This window comes from Cebidichthys violaceus, unplaced genomic scaffold (genome assembly GCF_023349555.1).
Source record: "Cebidichthys violaceus isolate CVI_PGR_0920_01 unplaced genomic scaffold, fCebVio1.0.p SCAF_133, whole genome shotgun sequence".
Lineage (NCBI taxonomy): Eukaryota > Metazoa > Chordata > Actinopteri > Perciformes > Stichaeidae > Cebidichthys > Cebidichthys violaceus.
In genome coordinates this window covers 115,945-140,000 of record NW_027176300.1, presented here as the reverse complement: position 1 = coordinate 140,000, position 24,056 = coordinate 115,945, and the positions used below count along the sequence as shown (strand labels likewise).

General features: G+C 39.5%; 2 protein-coding genes and 1 long non-coding RNA gene across 3 annotated transcripts; all 3 read left to right on the top strand.

Moving 5' to 3' along the window:
• The first annotated feature begins 10,555 nt into the window (after window positions 1-10,555).
• Window positions 10,556-12,456, top strand: LOC137870674 (uncharacterized). The gene is made up of 2 exons (XR_011102723.1): window positions 10,556-10,667; window positions 11,724-12,456. It is a non-coding gene; the product is annotated as an uncharacterized lncRNA (long non-coding RNA).
• Window positions 12,457-13,288: 832 nt separating this feature from the next.
• On the top strand, window positions 13,289-17,334 carry LOC137870673 (myelin-oligodendrocyte glycoprotein-like). Its single transcript, XM_068708077.1, has 5 exons — window positions 13,289-13,566; window positions 14,757-15,100; window positions 15,580-15,672; window positions 16,063-16,175; window positions 16,335-17,334. Exons 1-2 carry the CDS (start codon window positions 13,464-13,466, stop codon window positions 15,023-15,025), a joined length of 372 nt encoding a protein of 123 aa, XP_068564178.1. The 5' UTR covers window positions 13,289-13,463; the 3' UTR covers window positions 15,026-15,100; window positions 15,580-15,672; window positions 16,063-16,175; window positions 16,335-17,334.
• A 1,179-nt stretch (window positions 17,335-18,513) lies between these two features.
• On the top strand, window positions 18,514-23,780 carry tmem185 (transmembrane protein 185). Its single transcript, XM_068708103.1, has 7 exons — window positions 18,514-18,704; window positions 19,232-19,408; window positions 19,506-19,713; window positions 19,818-19,901; window positions 20,710-20,886; window positions 21,452-21,575; window positions 21,830-23,780. Exons 1-7 carry the CDS (start codon window positions 18,667-18,669, stop codon window positions 22,078-22,080), a joined length of 1,059 nt encoding a protein of 352 aa, XP_068564204.1. The 5' UTR covers window positions 18,514-18,666; the 3' UTR covers window positions 22,081-23,780.
• The last annotated feature ends 276 nt before the right edge of the window (window positions 23,781-24,056 follow it).

The window sequence follows — 24,056 nt, the reverse complement described above, 5'->3', positions numbered from 1 at the left end:
TGACCAAAATACAAAAAAAGAAATGATTCATTTAAATTATTTTTGTAGAGTTTTTAAAGTGTTTTTGTTTGGAATATGTATAATAAGCATATCATTTAGTTATCACTACTGAGAATTTAACAAACATAAAAAAAACATGAGTAGATAGGTTTGAGAGTTTTCAAGGTGTACATTTCAAATTGCATCTATTACACATGAAAATAAAGTTGTGAACTGAATATCTATGATCAGAATCATTATAACTGTATTTTAACTGCTGCTGTGTAAAAGGAATACTACTGTTAAAAATAACCTGATTTGTTTAAAGCGTTTCAAACCAAATGTTATTGTTATTTTGTTCATACAGTAGTACTTTTAAAATAAAAGTGTGCAATACACTACTTTTGAATTTTGCACATAACAATGAGATTAATCGCAAAAAATCATGCGATTAAAAATTGTAATCGTTGCCCAGCGCATATATATATATTAATATATACCCTGTTATTGTTGTTGAAGGTGTTATTTACTGTTATTGATCGTCATTCTCTCACTGTATTGAGTCAACACTGATGTTACTGATGAAGACCACTAGAGTCCTTTATGTCAGCAGGTTACAGGTTACTTTATTTTATATGTGTCATCTGACTTCTGATCTGATCAATTTAATGTCAAACATTAACATGTGTTTTGTGTATTTCTATACTTTAGTTTAACAACTTGAAGGATCCAGCTGCTAAATGATTTGTACTTTTCTTTCCTCACTAAATAAATGAATTTAAATTCACTTATTTGACTGACTTTGACTATTTGAACACCTCCTTGTTGCTGGGGTTCTTCAGCTTGCAGTACTTGGTCACAGTGTCTCCTCAGTGTTTCGGCCTCTTCTGTCCCTCTCTTCAGGCTCCTTCGTCTCTATGAAGCCTTGTTGTCATCCTCCACCTGTCCACCAGGTGTCCTCAGACCCTCCTCATCCTGCTCACATGACCTTCACCTCCACCTGCTCACCTGTGTCCCATTTTCTAAATCACCCGTGTCAGTACACATACCAGACCCTTTCCCCCATGTTTGTTTGTGTTGCACTGATTGAGTTCTGGATGTTTAGTGAACATCTGGCAGAGTTTATATACGTATCATAAACCGAAACCTCTACTGTCAGAGAAGAGAGTGACGAGGTGAGCCTTCATTAATCCCTCAGAGAAAGTAGCTGAAGCGTGGTTAGCAGCAGCAGAGTCAGGAAGTCTATATGTTAACCGTGTAGACCACACTGTTGGTATGATTCAGTGATACGCAGCGTTTGTCACATGCAATGCAAATATAATATATAATGCCAGAATCCGTGTAGCATATTAGGATAGTACGAATAATAATTTGTCTTTTTGTTGGTCCATCTTGATCTGATGAGGACGGACACAGTGGAACTCAGACCAGAAGACAGTTTCGTCTTGAGGTGCAGATCTTTATGGTGACTGATGACGCACAAGGTAGATAAAAAACACCCGGTTCATTTGTAGTGAGTGTGACTCAGAACCATCCCATCAGGACTAAACTAATTCACCTTGCATGGTAGCCTCTGTCATCAGAGTATGACTGTGTGTGAAGGGCTGAATCATGACATGTAGTGTCCATTCACGAGAAAATAACACTTTTTATCACTCTTCTATTTTTGCATGTAGTGCACGAGTACTAAAAGATGAACACAATGGATATCAACTCTTTTTATAAGCTAGCATTATGTTTAATCACTCACTGAATGTTGGGTCATTGCTATATTTCAAATAAAGAGTCTATCAAAACCAAAAACAGCTTCTTCATTATGTTTTCTACCAAATGTAACTGTGGACTCCTCAATAAGACGAACACGTTCATCACATAGAGCTTTGAGTTCCAATGGTTAACGTAGAGAAAGAAGCAGAGATTAAATATATACGTGTTATACAAGGTACACAAGCTTCTCAGCATTGTTTCAATACATTGCAGATTTCAGTTTTTATAACGGACTCACAGAAAACTGCAGGTTTACTTCAGCTCAGAGCAGAAGACCTTTCTGTTCACCATTTTATCAAATACAATTTGGAAACACACACACAGATCTCTTTTTATTTGAATGTTTCTGATAAACTGAAGAATGTGTTCCTTTGTGTGTTAAGCTCAATAAAGTCAAATGTCACTCATGTCTTTGTTTTCTCCTTTTCTCTCTTTGTCTACTTGTCTAAAACTGTGTGTGTGTGTGTGTGTGTGTGTGTGTGTGTGTGTGTGTGTGTGTGTGTGGCTCTCTGCATGTACAGGAATGCTGGCTGATCTTAAAGAGACGTTGATCCCTTTGTCTCCAAGTTACATTTATATTGTTTTTTCTTCTTTTCGTTCTTTGTTTTTTAATAATTAATTTATATTTATAACACTTCATAATTCAATGACCAATAAACTACATTTAATTCACATCAATCTCGGCCCTTCTAACAAATGTTTATTTAAAAAAAACCTCTACTTTTTGAATCCCGATTTATTTTTATTTTATCGATTTTTTTACATTTTATTGTTTAATTCTTGTCATTTTTAGTCTTCTCATATTGTATGATAGTTGTTTATGTGTTGTTGTTTTTCCCGTGGAGCTCTTGGGCTGTCTATTTGTATAAATGGTGCTGTATGAATACATAAAGTTGAGACTAAAGTATCATTTTGAGGCGTTTACTGTCTTCATTGGGTCCATCGGACCACTTCTCCTCAGAGGAACAAGTTCCACGTTCCTCTTCTTCTGTGTATCTCTACACTGAGGAGGACCTCAGTCTTCCTCGTGTGCTCCTCCTCTTTGGAGGTGAGCTGTTTGTAGGAGGGCTGGAGGAGAGTCTAGATCCAGAACCTACATGTTAGTAACAGAGACAAACAAGCTGGAACCAAAGGAAAGCTTCTTGTTTTCTACAAGGAAATGAAACTCCTATCTCTTCACCTGTCTGTTGATGTTCTTCTACAACGACGTTTATTGTGAAGATGATGAAACATCACTTTATTAAAGAGCTGTTTTGTGATGAACTATGAAAGCACTAACAGTAAACAGTGTCTCAATGACGTCATTCATTCACCACAGTTTTCTTTTACTTCTTGAGATATCTGCAACACGTTGTGAGGAACAGTCAGTGAGGACTCTGAGGTGACTTGAACGTGTCTCTCGTGTTCCTCAGGTGAAAGTGAAGTGTTGACCTGTGAGCATGAGGACGTTTGAAAGACCTTTAAAACACGGTGATGTTTAAAAGATGGTTCAAAGTGGTTCAAAGGTGAAAGAGCAGATTTCACCGGGATTTACAACGTTGTCTTTCAACTGATGGATGTGGAAGTGCTTTCTTAGTAAGCCTCTAAAATGATCATGTAGTAGTATTAGTAGTAGTACAATGTAGAGGAGGAACACATTCTAGTACTGAAAATCCTGCAGCATTAAGGTATGAACGGAAATACAAAATGAGCAATTAGCTGATGAGGCAATGCAACGTGTTTTACATAAAGGAAACACACAATTGCTTATTTCTATATTTTAGTTTAACAACTTGAAGAATCAGGCTGCACGGTGGAGTAGTGACAAGTACTGACACCTCACAACAAGAGGGCGACAGAGAGACCCGGGTTCTACCCTTCTGTGTGGAGTTTATACTCCGATGACTTTAACACCGATGAAGTTGTGGTGTCTGCTGTCCTACCATCAAGTGACAGAATCCTGAACTCACGTCAAGTTCGGTTGTATTTGTGAATGTGTGAACGAGGTCGGGCCATCAATCAATCCAGCAAACATGCCAGTATGATGTAATGTAAACAGAGTGAGGTATCAAACACGCATTACTACTTTACAGTTAAATATTTAACATTTATTCCAACAGGGAAAAAATCAGTAAATAACACTTTGATAAACACGTCAGGACATCTTATGTGTGTCATCCTCACAGGATTCAGTGTAATATATATCATATAATAATATTCAGTATAATATAATAATATATATATCATATAATAATATTCAGTATAATATAATAATATATATATCATATAATAATATTCAGTATAATATAGTAATATATATATCATATAATAATATTCAGTATAATATAATAATATATATATATCATATAATAATATTCAGTATAATATAATAATATATATATCATATAATAATATTCAGTATAATATAATAATATATATATCATATAATAATATTCAGTATAATATAATAATATATATATATCATATAATAATATTCAGTATAATATAATAATATATATATATATATATATATCATATAATAATATTCAGTATAATATAATAATATATATATCATATAATAATATTCAGTATAATATAATAATATATATATATCATATAATAATATTCAGTATAATATAATAATATATATATATATATATCATATAATAATATTCAGTATAATATAATAATATATATATATATATATATCATATAATAATATTCAGTATAATATAATAATATATATATCATATAATAATATTCAGTATAATATAATAATATATATATCATATAATAATATTCAGTATAATATAATAATATATAGATCATATAATAATCTCAATTAAATGTCGATGCCTCAATGACCAAGTTAAGTGTCCTGTTGTTCTCATGTTTCCTTACTTCCTCATCCCTCACTCCCTAACTGTCTGTGCTTATTGGTCTGACTCTTACGTCTGTCACCGCATGTCGAACAGAAAGCAGAGAGCTGTACCTGTAAAGTTAGAATGGGCTGGACCAAATGTCATTGGCTGGGAGACAAAGATGGGAGGGACCTCCCGTTGTATGCAGCCAGTGAACACCATTAGTATTGAGCACATAGACGTGTGTGTGGAGCGTTTGATGTAACATTTTCGAGAGTTTCCTACAAGAGTCAACAAATCACTAGAAATGGTTGTAATGTTTTGTTTGCTCTTTAGTTTGTTCCTCTAACGCGCCAAACTGACGTGATGAATCTCAGGAGGTCAGATGGTGAGAAGACTTCAGAGTGTTGATGACTGAAGACGAACAAGGTAAGACGATTCAACGGTTGAACAGACGAAAACAAATCAGAACATAACAAAAATAACAGCTGTATTATTTAGTGAAGCCTTTTATATCAACATCATGAGTGTGTGTGTGTTCACTGTGTGGTATCTGTTCTACATGTTGGTCATAGATGTTCATAGAGAGATTGATTGATGACGATAAGAAGCTTGATGTGTTGGAGGAAACATGAGAGAACTGTTAGATAGATAGATAGATAGATAGATAGATAGATAGATAGATAGATAGATAGATAGATAGATAGTAACTTTATTGATCACGCGAGGGGAAATTATTTCGTTACAAGCAGCAATAGGTTCCAGAAGAGTTTTAGAGAGTTAGAGGAGTTTTAAAGAGTTTGAGGAACTGAAGGGAGAGACAAACAGTGAGCATGCGCAATAAACTAGAGCGAGATTGAGCAATAGCGCCTGAGTTACTTATTAAGCTCGTTCGAGATGAACTGCGCCTCTCTGACTCGTACAGTTATACTATATAATATATGTTATATATATTATATACATTACCTCTGACAGGACAATGAAACATGGTCCACAGTTTCTTCTTCTTCATAAAATTCACGTTTTCCATTATTATGCTTTCTAATAACATAGAGGGAACTGTTAAGACCAGTATGGCCATTCCTTAGTCTAGTCATAATCGTCTCCTCTTTTCTAGTTCGTCCACTAGATCCTGCACTCTTAACCAATGGTTTATTTTAACAGATATCTTTTATATATATATATATATATATATATATATATATATATATATATATATATATATATATATATATATATATATATATATATATTTATGTCTTCCACTCTTCAAAGCCTGTTTTGCTGCTTTATCCACCTTCTCATTTCAACATGGACCCACACTAAACTAACACTCCCTCATTTGATGGATTCTGAATAGTGATTGTAATATTTCAAACAGTAAATCCTCTCTGCTTCTGGAGCGGCAACATGTCAAATTCATTAGCGCTGCACATGAGTCTGATGCTATCACTACTCTCTCTGGCCTGACGTCCTCTACCCACTGTAAGGCAATGACTATGTCCATCATCTCACATGTAAACACAGATAAATCATCGCTGAGTCTTTTCCTACACTGCAAATGGAATTCTGGGATTCCTGCTGCTGCTGCTGTTCTACCAGTTTTAGGGTCTTTAGATCCATCTGTATAAATCTGTATTTAATTGTGGTAACTGATGTATGACTTGAAGATCTTACAGCTTCCCCCACGTTCATCTCTCATCAGTTCAAGGAGGCCGAGATCAATTTCAGGCTGTGGCAGTAACCAAAGAGGAACAGCTGGCAGAACCACAGTTGGAGAATAACTCCTATCCAGTAAAGCTAACTCACTAGCCTTCTCCTTAACAACCCAACCAAAGCTCTTTGTTGGTCTGTTTTCATGTTCCCAGCATGGCCCAATAGTACTTATTGTTGGATGGTTGTTGTCCTTGTAAACTGACCCAATATGTCATCATGATCTGGATTCTTCTCAACTCCAATGGCATTTCCCCCAATTCTACCTGCAATGCTAAATAAATAACCTTATTATTATTATTATTATTATTATTATTATTATTATCAGCCACATCATTGCACAAAATGAGACTGTTGGCCAACAATCTAGCGTTGAGTATTACAATTAATTACACAAAATTAGGATTTTCTACAAAACGTGTTGTTTGTTGTCAAATCTAAGAGCCAATCAGCTCTTTGATCAGAAGACAGCCAGAAGTTTCCCATCATGCCCTGGGGTCCCGCAGTCGGTGGAGAGCAACTGCAGCGCCTGGCTCTAAAATCTGCGGCCGCCTCGCCTCGATGATCGATTCTGCGCACGCCTGGTTTATGTCGAACGAACCTATTAACACATCATATCATATCAGACCATATTACAGACCCGCTCCACTCTGTTTGATACTTGCTGGTAAAGTCACAGCATTAGCAGGTCTTTCCACAGCTTGCAGTGTGGTTGATAAACACAAAGCAGTATTGTGATGTAGAGACAGACTGGAGATGTGTACCTCCAACACCTTGATGTGATGTTTGTGACTCTTCACCTCTGTCTGCTCTCACAGGGAGAAGATGATCTGCTGGATCCTGCTGCTCTTCATCCTGACCTCCTGTGACTGTGGTGAGTTGACTTTTGTATTGTTGAAGCACTACAGCTCTGAAGCATCACTAAACACTCCACAGAAACATCTACAGATGACTTTTAAAGGCTCTCCTGTTAAAGCTGTCAGTGTGTCTGCTCCTCACTCTCCCTCTCTGTCTCCTCAACAGCACCATTAGTAGTGAATGTGACACAGAGGTCCTATCAGGCAGAGGAGAACCACAACATCACTCTGGAATGGACCTTCACCACCAGAACAGACGGTTCCCTCAGCTCCATTTATATCTTATGTGAGATGTTCACTGATGTCAGAGCCTTCATCCTGTTTCATCTTCATGAAGGTGTCGAGGCCTCAGAGTCTCAGGATGAACAGTTTTCAGGACGAGTCCAGTTTGACAAAGACGTCCTCAGAGAAGGACGACTCAGACTCCACATGTCCAGACTCAGGACTAATGACTCAGGTCTCTACCTGTGTACAGTGAAAACAGGTGATGGTGAAGGTTCTAGGAAATGTCACCTCAACGTCACAGGTGAGTTGATTCAGTAGAAGTTTCCTGGACTAGAAGAACCTGATTATTGTCGTTACACTTCCTTCTTACAGGATCTGTGAAATATGTTTCAGTTTAATCTGTTGAGGACGTTTAGTTTGATGTTTCAGTGAGATGTTGTTTCTTCTCATGAATGACTCAGACTTGTTTGGTCTCTTTACAGCAGAGAGGGATCGACCCAAACCTGAGACACCAGACACATCAAGGGGAGGAAGAGATCCTTCACCAACAGGAAGTCCATCACAACCAGAGAGTCGGGGATGGATCGGTCTCTACTGTGTCCTGGGACTGACAGCTGCTGTACTGGTTTTGTATTTAATTGTTCGTTGCATTAAAAACTAGATTTCTACTCGGCACAACAAAACATACAGCATCCAAACCACATACAGGCAGAGTTAATAATTCAAGTGGTTGAACAAAGAGAGTCTGCTGGTGGACTTCAGTCAGTCTGAGACTCTGGATCTGTGTGGATCATATATCTGTGGATTCACTGCAGCATTAAGGTGTGAACAGAAATATAAAATGATGGTTTAACAATATGAGATTCAGCACAATACTAGTAATGTATCCAACCCCAGGGCTCTTTAACCAACACACTGAACCAACATCACTACTGTAATCAAACAATGATATTTAATAACCAGGGTTCATTAAGGAGCACGTTGACGTGACAACGTGAGCAATTAGCTGATATCAAGGAGGCAAAGAGTTTTACATAAAGGAAACACAAAATGTTACAAAAATAGCCACAGAGGAAGAGGATTAAAGAGTTCAACAGGAACCAGACCTGAACCATCTGAGAGGTCTGGACGCTTTATGAATGAGCAGCAGATTACAAATGTATCAGTGCTTCATAACAATAGTATTTTAAAGCCTGTGACACAAAGTGAGAAGATGATGATGATGATGATGACGATAGTACACAGAAACTGACTCTTCAACATGTTCATCTTGTTTTAGTCCACCAGGTGGCGCTGTTGGTCTTCCCGACATTTACAATTCAACATTACAATGAGTCACAGAAAGTCTGCACTGTGTTCAGATACATACAAACCTGAAACATGTGAAGGAAAGACGGAGATACTTAACTTTTTAATGTCTTCATTTAATTGTCTCTGCTGCCATCTGATTGGACGGTGATTTGCTGATCGGGTGATATCAGTTGTGTTGTTGTTACACTGAATGCTGGAATGTGAAGATACTCCTCTAATTATTTGTATTATGTACATGTACTATTACTTTCTTTATACCTGCTGTTTTGAATCACTTTATAATGTTTGAGGAAAGCAAAAACAACATTCTTACTATTGTAATGCACTTTATTGTTCTAAGCTAAAACAAAGAGGTGGAAGAAGTTTTCAGATCCGTACTGAAGTAAAAAATATGCCGACTAATACCTCACTGATAAACTACTCGGTTACAAGTAAAGGTCCTGCAGTGAATATGTTATTTACGGTAAAAGTATGCAAGTTTACTCATGAAGTACTCACTGTGCAGTGAAATGGTCCCTGTCAGTGTCTGACTATTATAAAGGATGTTTATGGGATTCATATTATTGCTGCGTTAATATTGTTGTTTTTTAAACTCAGCCAAAGAGGTGTCCCCACATACATTGTGAGAATTCTGGTTTACTGGTATGCTCACCAGACGATGCAAGTAAAATGGGGTAAAAGTGTCTCCGCCCCATTTGGGGTCAGCAATGGTGTCCAACAAGGGGGACACTAGTGCACTAGAGTCCTTTATGTCAGCAGGTTACAACTGTGATCATTTAAATAGGTCAGGCTCTTTAAATATAACTGATGAACACTTCTACTTTATACTTTACATGTGTCATCTGACTTCTGATCTGATCAATTTAATGTCAAACATTAACATGTTTCTTGTGTATTTCTATACTTTAGTTTAACAACTTGAAGGATCCAGTTGCTGAATGATTTGTACTTTTATTTCCTCACTAAATAAAATGAATTTAAATTCACTTATTTGATTGACTTTGACTATTTGAACACCTCCTTGTTGCTGGGGTTCTTCAGCTTGCAGTACTTGGTCACAGTGTCTCCTCAGTGTTTCGGCCTCTTCTGTCCCTCTTTTCAGGCTCCTTCGTCTCTATGAAGCCTTGTTGTCATCCTCCACCTGTCCACCAGGTGTCCTCAGACCCTCCTCATCCTGCTCACACGACCTTCACCTCCACCTGCTCACCTGTGTCCCATTTTCCAAATCACCCGTGTCAGTACACATACCAGACCCTTTCCCCCATGTTTGTTTGTGTTGCACTGATTGAGTTCTGGATGTTTAGTGAACATCTGGAGACGTTGGTATCTTGCTCATTGTGGGACTTCTCTCAACATTCAAATGGGTCATTTTACTTGTCGTGTTAAAACACAACGACAGATAACATGTTGACTCATCACCACTGAGTCCACTCCCAAACAGAAAGCTCCTCTTCATCGATGTCTGCATAAAAACGCAAGGACATGAGAACTCACTGAAGGTGAAGAACTGTTCCATTCCTGCTTTAATAATTAATTGTATATATTGTGTATTGTGACGTGTATTTTTCTTGTATTTTTCTTTTTCTTTTTTCTTTATATATAATATTACGATTTTTATACCTGTAACCTATTGCTGCTCTGGAACCTATTGCTGCTTGTAACAAAATAATTTCCCCTCACGGGATCAATAAAGTTACTATCTATCTATCTCTATCTTTAATTCTTCTTGATACACTTCTCGCACTCTGTTTGTTGCAGCCGGAAAACACAAAAAAACCCAGAAGTGGAAAAGGAAATGGGTTTGTGGGTTATGGGTTTGTTAAAAACAGAGAGGATATAAAAAGGAAGACAAGACGGCACAAACACAGTCCAGAGATCTGAACATCGACTCCTGTTGCTGCTCGTCTCTGAGAAGAATTCAGACACAAACTGGAGAACTTTGTCTCTTTATTTCTTTACACTGAAGACGCACAAGGTAATGAATGAATGTGTTAATGTTGCTGTTATTATCACATGAATCATGTTGAACAGATTCATATGTGAGGGTTGGTGGTTTTGAGCTCCACAGTTGAAAAGTCTGATCTCAGAGTGGATGAAGGAGTTTGGTGTTGGGAGTGAATGCTGCGGTAAAATAAAGTTATGATCACTTCTGTGTATTAATGAACACATTTATGAAGTGAGGATTGATGCATTTGACAAGATATTTACGGTAATAACGTGGTCGGTTCGTTCAGTAAAGAACAGTTAAAAAGACACATCAGAATATAACCTGATCCATTAATAAACAGCTGTATTATTTAAATTACACTTTATATCAACATCATGAGTGTGTGTGTGTTCACTGTGTGGTATCTGTTCTACATGTTGGTCATAGATGTTCATAGAGAGATTGATTCATGACGATAACTCATCGAACATTTGTCCGGTGATGTAGTTCCAGTGTTTCTACACTGACTGCTGCTCTGTCTCTACAAGCTGCCACGACGTTTCATGACAGTGAGTAGAAACACAGCAGCAGCATTTCCACATGCTGCTGCTGTGTCTCTACTCACTGTCATGAAACGTTGTGTATTTCACTATTGATGACAATAAGAAGCTTGATGTGTTTGAGGAACACGGTTTGAAGGGAGAAACAAACAGTGAGCATTCATGCAGTTATCAGGTTGGGGAAGTTGCTTGTGGTGTCAGTGTCACATCCCTTGTGGTTAATCGTTCTGCTCAGTTGAATTCCTGTCAGATGTGAAACTAACTAACTAGATGGAAACCAGTCAGACAGGAGAGACAAAAAGTGAGCATGTACAATAAACCGCAAGCACAACCAATTTGACCACAGTCACTTGTTTACACATCATATCATATCATACCATATACAGTGTATATATATATATATATATATATATATATATATATATTCACTTATTTGACTGACTTTGACTATTTGAACACCTCCTTGTTGCTGGGGTTCTTCAGCTTGCAGTACTTGGTCACAGTGTCTCCTCAGTGTTTCGGCCTCTTCTGTCCCTCTCTTCAGGCTCCTTCGTCTCTATGAAGCCTTGTTGTCATCCTCCACCTGTCCACCAGGTGTCCTCAGACCCTCCTCATCCTGCTCACATGACCTTCACCTCCACCTGCTCACCTGTGTCCCATTTTCTAAATCACCCGTGTCAGTACACATACCAGACCCTTTCCCCCATGTTTGTTTGTGTTGCACTGATTGAGTTCTGGATGTTTAGTGAACATCTGGCAGAGTTTATATACGTATCATAAACCGAAACCTCTACTGTCAGAGAAGAGAGTGACGAGGTGAGCCTTCATTAATCCCTCAGAGAAAGTAGCTGAGGCGTGGTTAGCAGCAGCAGAGTCAGGAAGTCTATATGTTAACCGTGTAGACCACACTGTTGGTATGATTCAGTGATACGCAGCGTTTGTCACATGCAATGCAAATATAATATATAATGCCCTAGGGGGTGTGACTCCCTTAAAGAGATAACAACTGTATAAAGGATGTTGAATATTGTTTTGTTGAAGGCTTTTTCAACAGACTGCTGTGATACGTGCTCTGTTGTACAATCTTCCGCTTGCAAGCAAATAAACGACAAGACAACTTTGATTCTCATCAAGACTGTTTATTTCAATTGATTGAACTACAAATTCTTCTCCCGATTTACATAGAAACTTTCCATAACATTGTACACATCATGAAACGTGAAGAGTGAGCATGTGTTGATCACGAGGCAATAAATAAAGACAGTTGAAAAAATAAAGAGATGTTTGGTTTATTCTTATTAAACATTATACATATACCTCGTTGATTTAATTGTCACACTTAAATCCTGATATGAATGGTTAAACAGAAGAGGTCAAAGGGCCAAGATGAGAAGATATAATGGTGGTCCAAATAAAATGACTTCAGTTTTTATTGCCATTGGGATACAGAAAGTTTGACAATAGAATATTTTCTCATCTCACAAGACAATTGGGAACCAGCAGCTTCGATAGCCCCACAAAGCACCGAAATAGACCTATATTTGATCAATAATGTGTCTAATTTAATATAACAAGTCAAAAACAAAGTTATTATATGAAATCCAATTATAATACAATTATAGATTTTACTGTACGATTTTTGAGGAAATTAAAGGCTAAGTACAGTAGAATGTCATGAAATTAGACATGGACATAGTAGGGGTCCTCATGAACAACAATCCAGTGAAAGTGTAATAGAACCTCTTATGCATTTGTTTTTATAACCTGTCAAATATGGGGAAATTATGAATATTAATGCCATTTGAGCTAACTTTGCCTTTAATTTTCTCAAAAACTGTACAGTCAAGTTACATTACATTTGACATGGATCATCATGATCATGAAGGAAATGGTTTTATTACAGATCAAAGATTATTATTATTAGGTATTATTATAATTTTCGAACCCTTTTTCAATTAAAGATAGTACAGTAGTGCAACTTCAGATTTTATTATTGTTGGATTTCATATAATGTACAAAATAATGTCTTTGACTTGACAAATTGGGCAAATTATTGATCAAATAATCAATCAAAGGTTTATTTCCGTACTTTTTGGGCTATTCAAAACACGTCACCGATATTCCCCGGATGAAACTCACTCTGGGTTCCCTTCAACTTCCTGTCGCTCGGTTTTTCCCCCGTGATTCAAATGAAGAGGCAGACTTGTCTCGACCTCAGTCGACGCTTCTCTCGAGTTCAGTCTTCTGCCGGTCAGTGAAAGGCGATTTAATAAGTTACGTTTAAATGGACGCGCTGGAGCTCAGTTACACTGTTTCTCTCTCGCCTCTCATCTCAAGCTTCACTCTCCTCGTGCTCGTGCTGTTTTTCGGCTTCACACCTGTTGAAGGTAAGTTCATTCAACGAGTGGTTAAACTCGCGCCATACAGACTAAACTATCATCCGGCAATTAGTTTTGGTAACAATTTAAAATCGTCTGTGCTTTTCCAGTAGACTACATATTAAGGTGTCATTCAACTGAAGTAGGATAATAAAATACGTACAAAAATAATACATACTACCATCATAAAGTGTATTAGAAACACCCGTGAATATATCTAAACGACTAACTAATGAACTCCTCTGTGGCAGTGTCAACAAAAAGAACTATAAGAATTATAAGCATCATAGAGGTAAAATGATTGGCTTTATTGGTTTGTGTTATATTGCACAGGTGTTCCTGAATTGTTCTGAACCTTCGTTTAAATTAAAGGAGGCATAACTAGAGTTAATACATAATATACAGAGTAGTGACGTGTCGGTTGCGAACGAAACGGCGCTCTCTCAGGAGGGAGGGAGACGAGTCACGAGAGAGAAAGAGAGCAACGGACTGGAAAGGTAAAAAAAAAAAAAGTTGAAAAAATGAGTGTCAACAGGAAACGCAGCAACATCTGGACACATTTCAATGACATTGACCAAACTAAGGCAGAATGTAGAGTCTGCAAGACTAAAATCTGATATCGAGCTGGCTCCACAAACAACCTGCACAGGCACATGACAAGTGTTCATCCATCAGTGCAATTGGAAGAAAAAAGACAAGCAAGTGAACCTGATATTAATAGTTAAAAGTTAGTTAAGTTCATTTGTCAATAGTTAAACGTTTGTTTTTGCACTTTCTAATTTATTTATTTTTATCACTCTGGAGAGTGTATAAATAAAAGTGTATTTATATAAGAAACATTTGATATAGTGCATGTTTTTTTTACATTAGTAATTCATATTGCGCATAATTTTACATTATTGTTGGTAATAAATAAATTTAAGCACCAAAAAATCTGAAGAGCCATTTGGGAGCCGAAAGAGGCGGCTCTTTTTAGTGAGCCGAGCCAAAAGAGCCGGTTCTCTAAAAAGAGCCGGAATTCCCATCACTAATACAGAGGACATCACGTCACTTTGGACTCTTAGAAAGTGGGATTGTGACAATATTACCGTTGCTTCTGGAAACTTGGAATGACTTTATGGAGAGTTTCAGCCTTATTTGGATGTAATAGTGGAGATTTCCAGACTTCACTCATTTTAATTCCTCCTCCGTTTCCTCAGGTCAGTATCAGGTGATCGGTTCTGTCCAGCAGATCGTTGCTGCTCCCGACGATGACGTCGTCCTGCCGTGTCGCGTGGAGCCGCCGCTCAACATGGCGGCTCTGACGGTGGTGTGGTTTAGGCCCGACCACAAGCCGGACCCCAAAGATCAGCTGAGCCGGATCGAGTACGTGCACTTTTACCGGGACTTCAAAGACATCCCGGCCACGAAGATGTCGTCGTTCCTCAACAGGGACGAGGCGACGTATCGCTCAAGATCACCAATGTGACGCTCGCAGACAAGGGGAGATTCCAATGTTTCATCCCGAAGTTTAAACAGTCTTCAATTGTTCTCCTTGTCGTTGGTGAGTTCATCTGGTAAATAGGTTCATGATCCAGATTCAAGTTGCAACGAAAGATTCATTTTATTGTTTGAAGTAAAGTTGATTTACTGTATCAACATTTTATTTTGTCATGTGCCTGAAAAAACGTGTCCTGATCCAACGAATGATATCTTACAAAAAAAGTTACTCCAAATATTTTCAAAATAGACGTCCGTCTTAAGAGGAAACAACGTAGCTAGGTTTAGGCAACAGAACTACTTGGTTAGGTTTAGAAAAAGATTGTGGTTTGGGTTCAAATAAACACGGAAGCGGCGTTACGGAAGTACGCAAGTTACGTGACAAATAAATCAATGACTTCTCGTTTCACGAACGCTGTACGAGAACAGTCTGAAACATCTAGTCAACGACTTCCTATGTTGCTGTCGCCCCATAAGAAACTACTTGTCTCCTTTTTAAATATTGAGATGTAAATCATGACAAATCTATTTTTTTTTCCCCAGAACCAAACTCTGCTAAAACCTGGACAACAGAGACGCCACTGCAACCCATAAGTAACCAAACTACTGGTGTGAAGGGAGAGACGGATGTTAACGGTAAACTTTTTAAAACCTTGACAGCAGAAACATTTTGTTTTTTGTATCCCCATTTGGCAGAGATTGTTTCATGTTTGAAGATCTATTAAGTGCATTAGTTAAGCAGCCAGTTAATGTATTTAGTTCTGCAATTACCTGTCTTTTAGAGTAGTTTTCATTGTTAGTGGCGGAGTCCGCCGTTCCTGCAATGGATTCAAATTGCCGTCGCACACACAGACATTCAGAAGAATCGATGTGTGCGTGTAATGTAGCGTAACTTTATCTCATTGATATTTCATTTCACACTGCTTCGCGCACAAAAGTGTTACAGGAAACGTAACTGACTCATTTCTTTTGGTTCCCGTTACTTTAGTTCTCACCGTCTCTCGTTTGTTCCATTGTTATTTTCAGGTGGTTTGTCACATCGGAGCCGACAAACAATTGTTGTTGTTTTCTGCATCTTCCTCATGATCCTGGGTGTTGGAGTCACAAGATGTTTGTCACGAAAGTGTCAGAAACAGGAAGTACGTATATATCATTTTTTAATAAATTTGTTATTCCGAATGGTCAAGCGCTGATAAAGACAAACAAAACACACAACTTCTCCCTACATGTAAATAAGAGTGACTTATTATTCATTAATTTCCCTTTTTTTTCCCCTCCCCCCTTTATTGTCCCTCCAGCTTTTAAAGGTACCTACTGTCTAGGTGCCTTGCTTGTGGGAACATTGGCAGACGCTCGCAGAGCGTTCGGACTGAAACGGATCTTTTGATAAACTTCAACCTTCGTTGTCGTTTTATCTCCAAATAGCTTTGCATGTGACTTTCTGCTGGAGGTGGACACAAAGATGCATTTCATCTCTATTTGCATATCCTTGCATAGGAACTGAAGTCATGTAAATACCTTGGTCTTCACAGGCCGAGGTCATCTGGATCCCAAATGCACACCTGGTTTTCTATTCTGAAGTTTAAATGCAACTGAACAGCTATTGAGAGATGCTTGTCACTGAAAAGGTGAAAGTGGTTCTTTTATTTGTTTTTAGAAACCAAAAAGCTTTTTTATTTTATGTTCATAATGCATAACAGTGGTGTTAAAATGCAGTGTGATTTAGAAAAAGGATGGAGCCTTTAGTGACACATTTTGGCGGTTATTTGAGTGATTGCTGACTCGAGATTTTTTGTTTTTGACAATGACTGAAAATGTGTATACAGTCCTATTGAACCAGATACTGATGCACTCACATCACCAGTTGTAGTCATAGCACCACAGTTTTCAGTTAAGAGGGCACTTGGGAGGTGCAGCTGCAGTTTTCTGTCTTTATTCTAAAATGTTCCAATGAAAGCGGGTCTTTTGTTGGTTAGGCGTTGTTCTTGCCGTGGTCTCACGCATTAAACTACCTCTTGTTACATTTGTGCTTTCAATCATTTTGAAAGTTCTCGTTGTGTTGTGCATAAATTATTCAGATGTTAAAAGCTGCCTTGTTGTGTTACAGCATTTTAGTTGTGTTCGAGGACAGACCAGGCTCTCTGTTGAGTCTTTTTCCGTTGCATGTTCTATTGCAGATTCATTTATGTTTGCATCTTTCAGTGTGTACACACACACACACACACACACGAGGGATCGACACACTAAAAAGATGTTTAATTGCCAAAGTTACCAAATAAAGCGCATTTTCAAATGATAGCGGTGTGTGTACATCCTTTGTGCGGAAAGCTCGATGTTTACTCGTACATCTGTTACAGCAAAGGAAAATCAATATCGCCAGCTGCTTATCTACGACCTGACCTTTATGGCATTTGATTTTCCACATTATCTACCTCCATGTTCTCAATTTTTATGGTTTATAAAACATTAGCATGCCATGAGCTCCAAGGAGCACATCACCTTGGAGCTCTCGGTAACCGATTCATGCCTGAAAATATCAGCGGTTAGGTTGGACTCGATTGCAGAAAATCACCTGTACTTATATGAGACAGAGTGTCCACTTAAGGCTGCAGTTAGGGTCTCATTTAGGAAGTTCTGATGAGAATATTGGGGAGGATCAAAACTTGTATAACCTCAAAAAGCAACCAGGGTGAGCCTCAACGGCTAATCAAAAGAGAACATCGTCCGTTCAGCATTCCTTATTATAGACGTGAAGACTCTTCATATGCTCTCCATCAGTGTTTTGTCTGCATGTTGCCATTTTAACTTTCCATCATTTTGTCATCATGCAAGTGTGAGAAACGAAACAAAAACAGATTTTTTTGGAAAGTTTTTTTTTTTACTTTTACTTGCACTTTTGCTTCTGATTAATTTAACATTTTGATTCTGTTAGGGGAAGCACCATCACATAATTTCTACAGAACAGTGGGTTTAGCATCATGCTTGTTATTCAGAACTGACGGAAACTCTGAGGTTTGTCCCAGATGCTCTACATCAGTTTCTGTGGGAACCTGTATAGACCAAGCATTTCCATCTCATTTCCATCTCATTTCCATCACATTCAGACATCAGTGGGAACATCTGTATAAACTGCTCGCTGGTTAACCGAGTTTCTCGGTTACGCCCCCAGGTGTCGATTCTAGGTGTAGGACTTGGTTTAATTTCCTGTTGATCTGGCCAAAAACTCAGCTAAGTTTATATTTCTTACTACAATGTGTGTTTACTAGAGACATATCCACATCTACACCTATACTTGGTAGTTCAATGGATACAAGTACAGTTGTGATAGATATTCTAACAAAAGAACTCACAAAACGAGTGTATTTTGAATATTAAGTAAAAACTCGCCACTGTGAGCCACACTCCTTACCAGCTGGGGGCGGTAACGCGCCATAAATCGCCAACCGCTAATGAAACAGAAGAAGCGCAGTCACGTGATTTCAGAGGGTTAAAAATAAAAATACACGCAAGGAGCCGTAATGAAACCGAACCAAAACACCGACATTACCATGTGTAGCGTTCAACTTTGGCGGTGAATCAGCTGACGACACCGGGGACTAATGTTGGCCGGTCAACCGGCCCGGTTACACCATGAATTTAAGAGGACTCTTTCAGGACTTCAATCCCAGGTACGTTGAGCTAAAGCTACGACCTAGCACTGCGGCTAGCTGGTGTAGCTAGCTAGCTGGCTACAACAAGGCCCGGCTAACCTGCTAAGCTAAGATAACGCCTGAGGTTTGCTCTAAGAACACGTTACTTTAACTTAACGCGTTAATTATAGCTGTCTAACGTCGGTCCGGTCCTCACGTATTCATCCAGGAATCAGGCTGAACTTAATTAAAGTTGTTTTTAGGTTGCTCATACAGTTAGCCTGTGTCCGAATGAGCTTTACAGGCCATCAAAAGCAATGGCTCCAGACCTAAATGTCACTTTCTTATGTTCTTTTATTTTTTTTTAGCACCCATAACCCATTTTACTTTTTATCTTATCCTATTTATTCTCTTATTTTGCATGCTCCCCTATGCTCCCTATGGCATTACACACACACACACACACACACACACACACACACACACACTCCACGTATCCCCATCTGTGGTCTTCCGGTGCCTTTTAACGGTCAATACTTGGTGTCTAACGCGTCGCCTGTTCGCAGTAAGTTCCTGATCTACTCGTGTCTGCTGCTCTTCTCTGTGCTGCTGTCCTTGAGGCTGGATGGCGTCATCCAGTGGAGCTACTGGGCCGTGTTCACCCCGATATGGCTGTGGAAGCTGTTGGTCATCATCGGGGCCTCGGTCGGCACTGGAGTCTGGGCGCACAACCCCCAGTACAGGTAGACGCTCTCGTGGCTTTAGTGGTTTGAAGTCTCGTACAGATGCAAATGCTGCAGGGAGTCCAGCTCAGGACGTGGTTTGCTTGTCCTCTCTCAGGGCTGAAGGGGAGACCTGTGTGGAGTTCAAAGCCATGCTGATCGCCGTGGGGCTCCACGTCCTGCTGCTGATGTTCGAGGTGTTGGTGTGCGACCGCGTGGCGAGAGGAAACTACTTCTGGCTTCTCGTCTTCATGCCGCTCTTCTTCGTGTCGCCCGTCTCTGTGGCGGCGTGCGTCTGGGGGTTCAGACACGACCGCTCCCTCGAGGTAAGGAGGAGTCCGACGTCTGTCCGTCTGTAGGAAGGTAAAACGATGGCGTTGAACAATGTGTACGGCGCTGAGCTTGTGTCTTCCGCTCTTCCTCTCCTCAGCTGGAGGTGTTGTGTTCGGTTAACATCCTCCAGTTCATCTTCATCGCTCTGAGGCTGGACAGGATCATCAACTGGCCCTGGCTGGTGAGACACTCGAACACGAAGCAGAGCAGAGATTAGCCCTCTGTTTGTTCTTCACGCACTTCTTCTGCTGCCTCACATTTCCCTTTGTATGCTTTTACACGACAAAGGGAAATATTGTACCACATTTTGGAGATTCAGATTATTAAAACACAATATAATAATGATAACAATAGGCCGGCTGCCACATTAAAGTGACACTTACACATAATGTATCGCTATTTATAATGCAATAATATATGTTTTCTAAAAATTATCCACTTTTGCTTAAATGTACTTCAAGGAGTTTATATTTTGTGTTGATTTTGGCGGTCCCTGTGGACAAAAGTGGTAGTGTTTCCCAGCGCCAAAGTCCTTTTTAGAAAACCTAATTTTAGTGCAGCAGGTGTCTGACAGTCTGCCCCTCTCAGTCCTGGTTCTGGTTCTCCTTTGCCTCCCTTCCCCTCCGGTAGATCTGGGTCCGTCCGTGGAGGACTTGTCGCTGCCGGAGGAGTTTCTGAACTTGCATGATTTCAGCTGATTCCGACTCGGTGGCACAGATTACGAGCATTAAGAATAACTACAGTATATAGAATCAGCCAATCTTCTCTCTGATGGTGTCGTTTACTGACGTAGTTCATATCGAGGCGTCGGTGTTCCATCCAGACTGTTTCATATCCAGTTAAGAGTTCCTCACAGTAACTTCTAGTAAAAGAGCCGAGTACTTCTTCCACCACAGATGTACCACTGGTGATACTGCCGCCCTTACCTTCCTCTTCTTTAATGTGTGTGTGTGTGTGTGTGTGTGTGTGTGTGTGTGTGTGTGCTGCAGGTGGTGTGTGTCCCGCTGTGGATCCTGATGTCCTTCCTGTGCCTCGTGGTTCTCTACTACATCATCTGGTCGGTCCTCTTCCTGCGCTCCATCGACATCATCGCCGAGCAGCGGCGGACTCACATCACCATGGCGATCAGTTGGATGACCATCGTCGTGCCGCTTCTCACCTTTGAGGTGAGTTGTGTTGTGGTTTTTTTCTACACCTTCATATTCTTCAGATATACGTCTTCAGGCCCAAATTACACCTTTTGAATTCCTTGGAAAAAATCTGAATGAACTCCAAACAAACCAGTTATCAGAAAGATAGCGTTCATATCTCTAACTTTAATAGAAAAGTTCTTTATAATAATAATATAGTGTGCCTATCCTGCCCTCTACTGGCCAAACATATGAATGGTCTTTTTTAAATCGGTGTAATCTGCATTCAGGATGTCGTAGAAATCATGAATACTGGAAAATATGAAGAAAAACCCGTCAAATTTACGGTTTATTTACGGTTTCTTAATTATACAAAGACTATAAACTTATACGTTGTTGAAACATTTTATTAACACCAAAAAAAAGAGTTTAATCCCAATTTTTAAAGCTTTTTATATGCATTTACTTTCTTTGATCATCACCATCTTAGGCGTATGTGTGCGTACACACACACACACACACAGACACACACACACACACACACACACACACACACACGTGTTTCCTTCTAATGACTCCTAACACTCGCGTGTCTCCTCAGATCCTTCTGGTGCACAAGCTGGACGGCCACAACAGCCTGAGCTACGTGTGCGTCTTCGTCCCGCTCTGGCTGTCCCTGCTCACGCTCATGGCCACCACGTTCGGCCAGAAGGGGGGGAACCACTGTGAGTATTTCACCACCATTGATGTGCTGCGCTGCTTAGATAATAGTGAACAAATTTGACTCGTAGCAAAGCTGGCACATTCCGACAGCTGGTTTTGGTTTACCGACTGTCCAAAACCCAAAGATGTTCAGTTTAATATGGTAGAAGAGATGCAGCAAGAGCGGGAATTATTTTTATGAGTCATTTAGACAATAAACATGGGAAAGAAAATACCAAAATTCCTCTTTTAAATTCCCCATCTGATTTTCCCGCAGGGTGGTTCGGCATCCGTAAGGACTTCTGCCACTTCCTGTTGGAGCTCCTCCCCTTCCTCCGGGAGTACGGTAACGTGTCCTACGACCTCCAGCGCAGCGAGGACCCCGAGGCGGTGGAGGACATGCCCGTTCCCGAGCCGCCGCCAAAGATCGCCCCCATGTTCCACAAGAAGACCGGCGTGGTGATCACGCAGAGCCCCGGGAAGTACTTCGTCCCGCCGCCGAAACTCTGCATCGACATGCCCGACTAAGAGCCAAAGGAGGGCTGCTGTACATGACATTGGTTCGGTTTCTCCTGAAGGTTTTGGTCCCCCTCCACCCCCCACCCCCTCGCCTAAACCCCCGCATCGCTACGGCTTGTCTAGAGTGACGCATTAGAGCCAATATGGTAACGAATGGATCCTGATATCGGCTTGTTTTCCTGAGAGTAAAGACCGCCCTGCCTAACTCCGTCGTGGAACCAAAAGAACAGATCTTTGGGGGGGAACCCGACCACAAGTGTCTCGGATTCACTTGGATCTCAAACACTTATGTTGACATGACTGATGAGACAGAAGAGAAGAGCTGGATCTGCGTGGACTTGAATATTCGACCGTGTAACAGCAGTTGTGATTCAGACACACGTCTCGTCTCGATGGGGACCATTGGAGAGACTCTACCTTGATCTCTGGGAAACAATGTGCTCCTATTGTCTCCCGTTCCCACATTTGACCAGGGAGGTGATGCGAAAAGAATGGGTTCTGATTCGTTTCAGGTGTTGCATTTGTATACTGAAAGAATAAGTGGCAAATATCCTCCTGTTCATACTGGCTGGGGAAGTGAACCCACAACACCCACCGGTCTCCTGTGTCAAGTGCAGCCAGTAAGGAAAGGAGGAACGCTGACAAAGCCTTTTTCACTGTACATATGACACGCTTGAAATGGAGAGAGAGAGCAGTTAAAATGGCACTTTGTCGGGTTAGACAGGACTCCTCTTGGAACAGATGGTTGTTTTTTTTTGTATTCCTATTTTTTGTAAATAAGTTAGGGACCATAGTGGAGACGGCAGACCTGTAGAAACACAGAAGGAGACGAGTATTTGCAAACAATCTTCTTTTTTTTCTTTTTTTTAATTCTACACTTAGTACCATCTGTGCTAAGAGTCAACCTACAAGTTGGATTCCACAAATTCATGCCACACACATTAGGTCTGTGAATAGCAAACGCGGCACCTCCCACATGAGGCATTAATGTGACTGAGCAGCTTTCACGTTTACGTACCGGAGAACATGTAAGCGCTTTGCCGTGGCTTTCTTTGGTGCGCCTAAGCCATGCATTTCTCAAATTCTATACATATCTGCTTTACCTGGTTCATACATACAAAATAAAATAAAAAAAAATGCAAATACATTTTTTTGTATCCGATGAGTAGAGAGTATAACTCCTGTAGGTGTGCACATTGACAGATTTCCTCGATTTATCAAATTACTCAAAAAGCGAAAACATTTTATTTTTTATTCTTTTCAACAACCTGATTGCTGGAGCGTTCAGCATGCTCTCTGTATGTTTTCTACATGGCTTATTTTTCCATTAAATTTGCCTGATTTACTAATTACGCTCTCCCTCGATGCTGCAAGTAAAGCAGCCTGGTGTTCTTCTGGTGGTGGAATCACCAGATATCTCCACTTCTTCTGTGTATATATTTATTTTAGAATTAAACTAAGGAAAAAAAAAAAATCTACCCTGAAAACGGCATGATGTCATTTTGTTCAATCGATTTAACAATTTAGAGAAACTCCGATACTGTATTAAAATACACATTCAAGATACTTTACTTCACTATTTCCATTTTATGCAACTTTTTAACTCCACTACATCTCAGAGGTAGATATTGTGTACTTTGCCGTGAAAACGTCGTTAAAAATGCCATTTAACATTTCATGAAATGTCATAATAAACTATGATTGTTTTATGACAGACAATACTTAATCATGATGAATATAGTATTCCATAGTTTAAAATGTTGAAAAAAGTCATGCTAAAGTATGACTTTGGTCATGCTATACTATGTCGGTATAGCATAATATAGCATTTTTTAAAAAGTCAGACAGTATAGTATGTCGAAAAAAGTCATAGTATAGCATATTTTTTCGACATACTATACTATGACTTTTTGACTTTTTTCGACATGCTAATGCTATGACTTTTATGACCTTTTTTTGACATGCTATACTATGACTTTTTTCGA

Excerpts from the sequence above, each read along its gene's own strand:
- LOC137870673 (XM_068708077.1), top strand. The coding sequence starts at position 13,464 with ATGGACGCGCTGGAGCTCAGTTACACTGTTTCTCTCTCGCCTCTCATC. Across the intron at positions 13,567-14,756 it reads CGGCTTCACACCTGTTGAAG|GTCAGTATCAGGTGATCGGT; the intron begins GTAAGTTCATTC and ends CCGTTTCCTCAG.
- tmem185 (XM_068708103.1), top strand. The coding sequence starts at position 18,667 with ATGAATTTAAGAGGACTCTTTCAGGACTTCAATCCCAG. Across the intron at positions 18,705-19,231 it reads TTTCAGGACTTCAATCCCAG|TAAGTTCCTGATCTACTCGT; the intron begins GTACGTTGAGCT and ends GCCTGTTCGCAG. Across the intron at positions 20,887-21,451 it reads TGCCGCTTCTCACCTTTGAG|ATCCTTCTGGTGCACAAGCT; the intron begins GTGAGTTGTGTT and ends GTGTCTCCTCAG.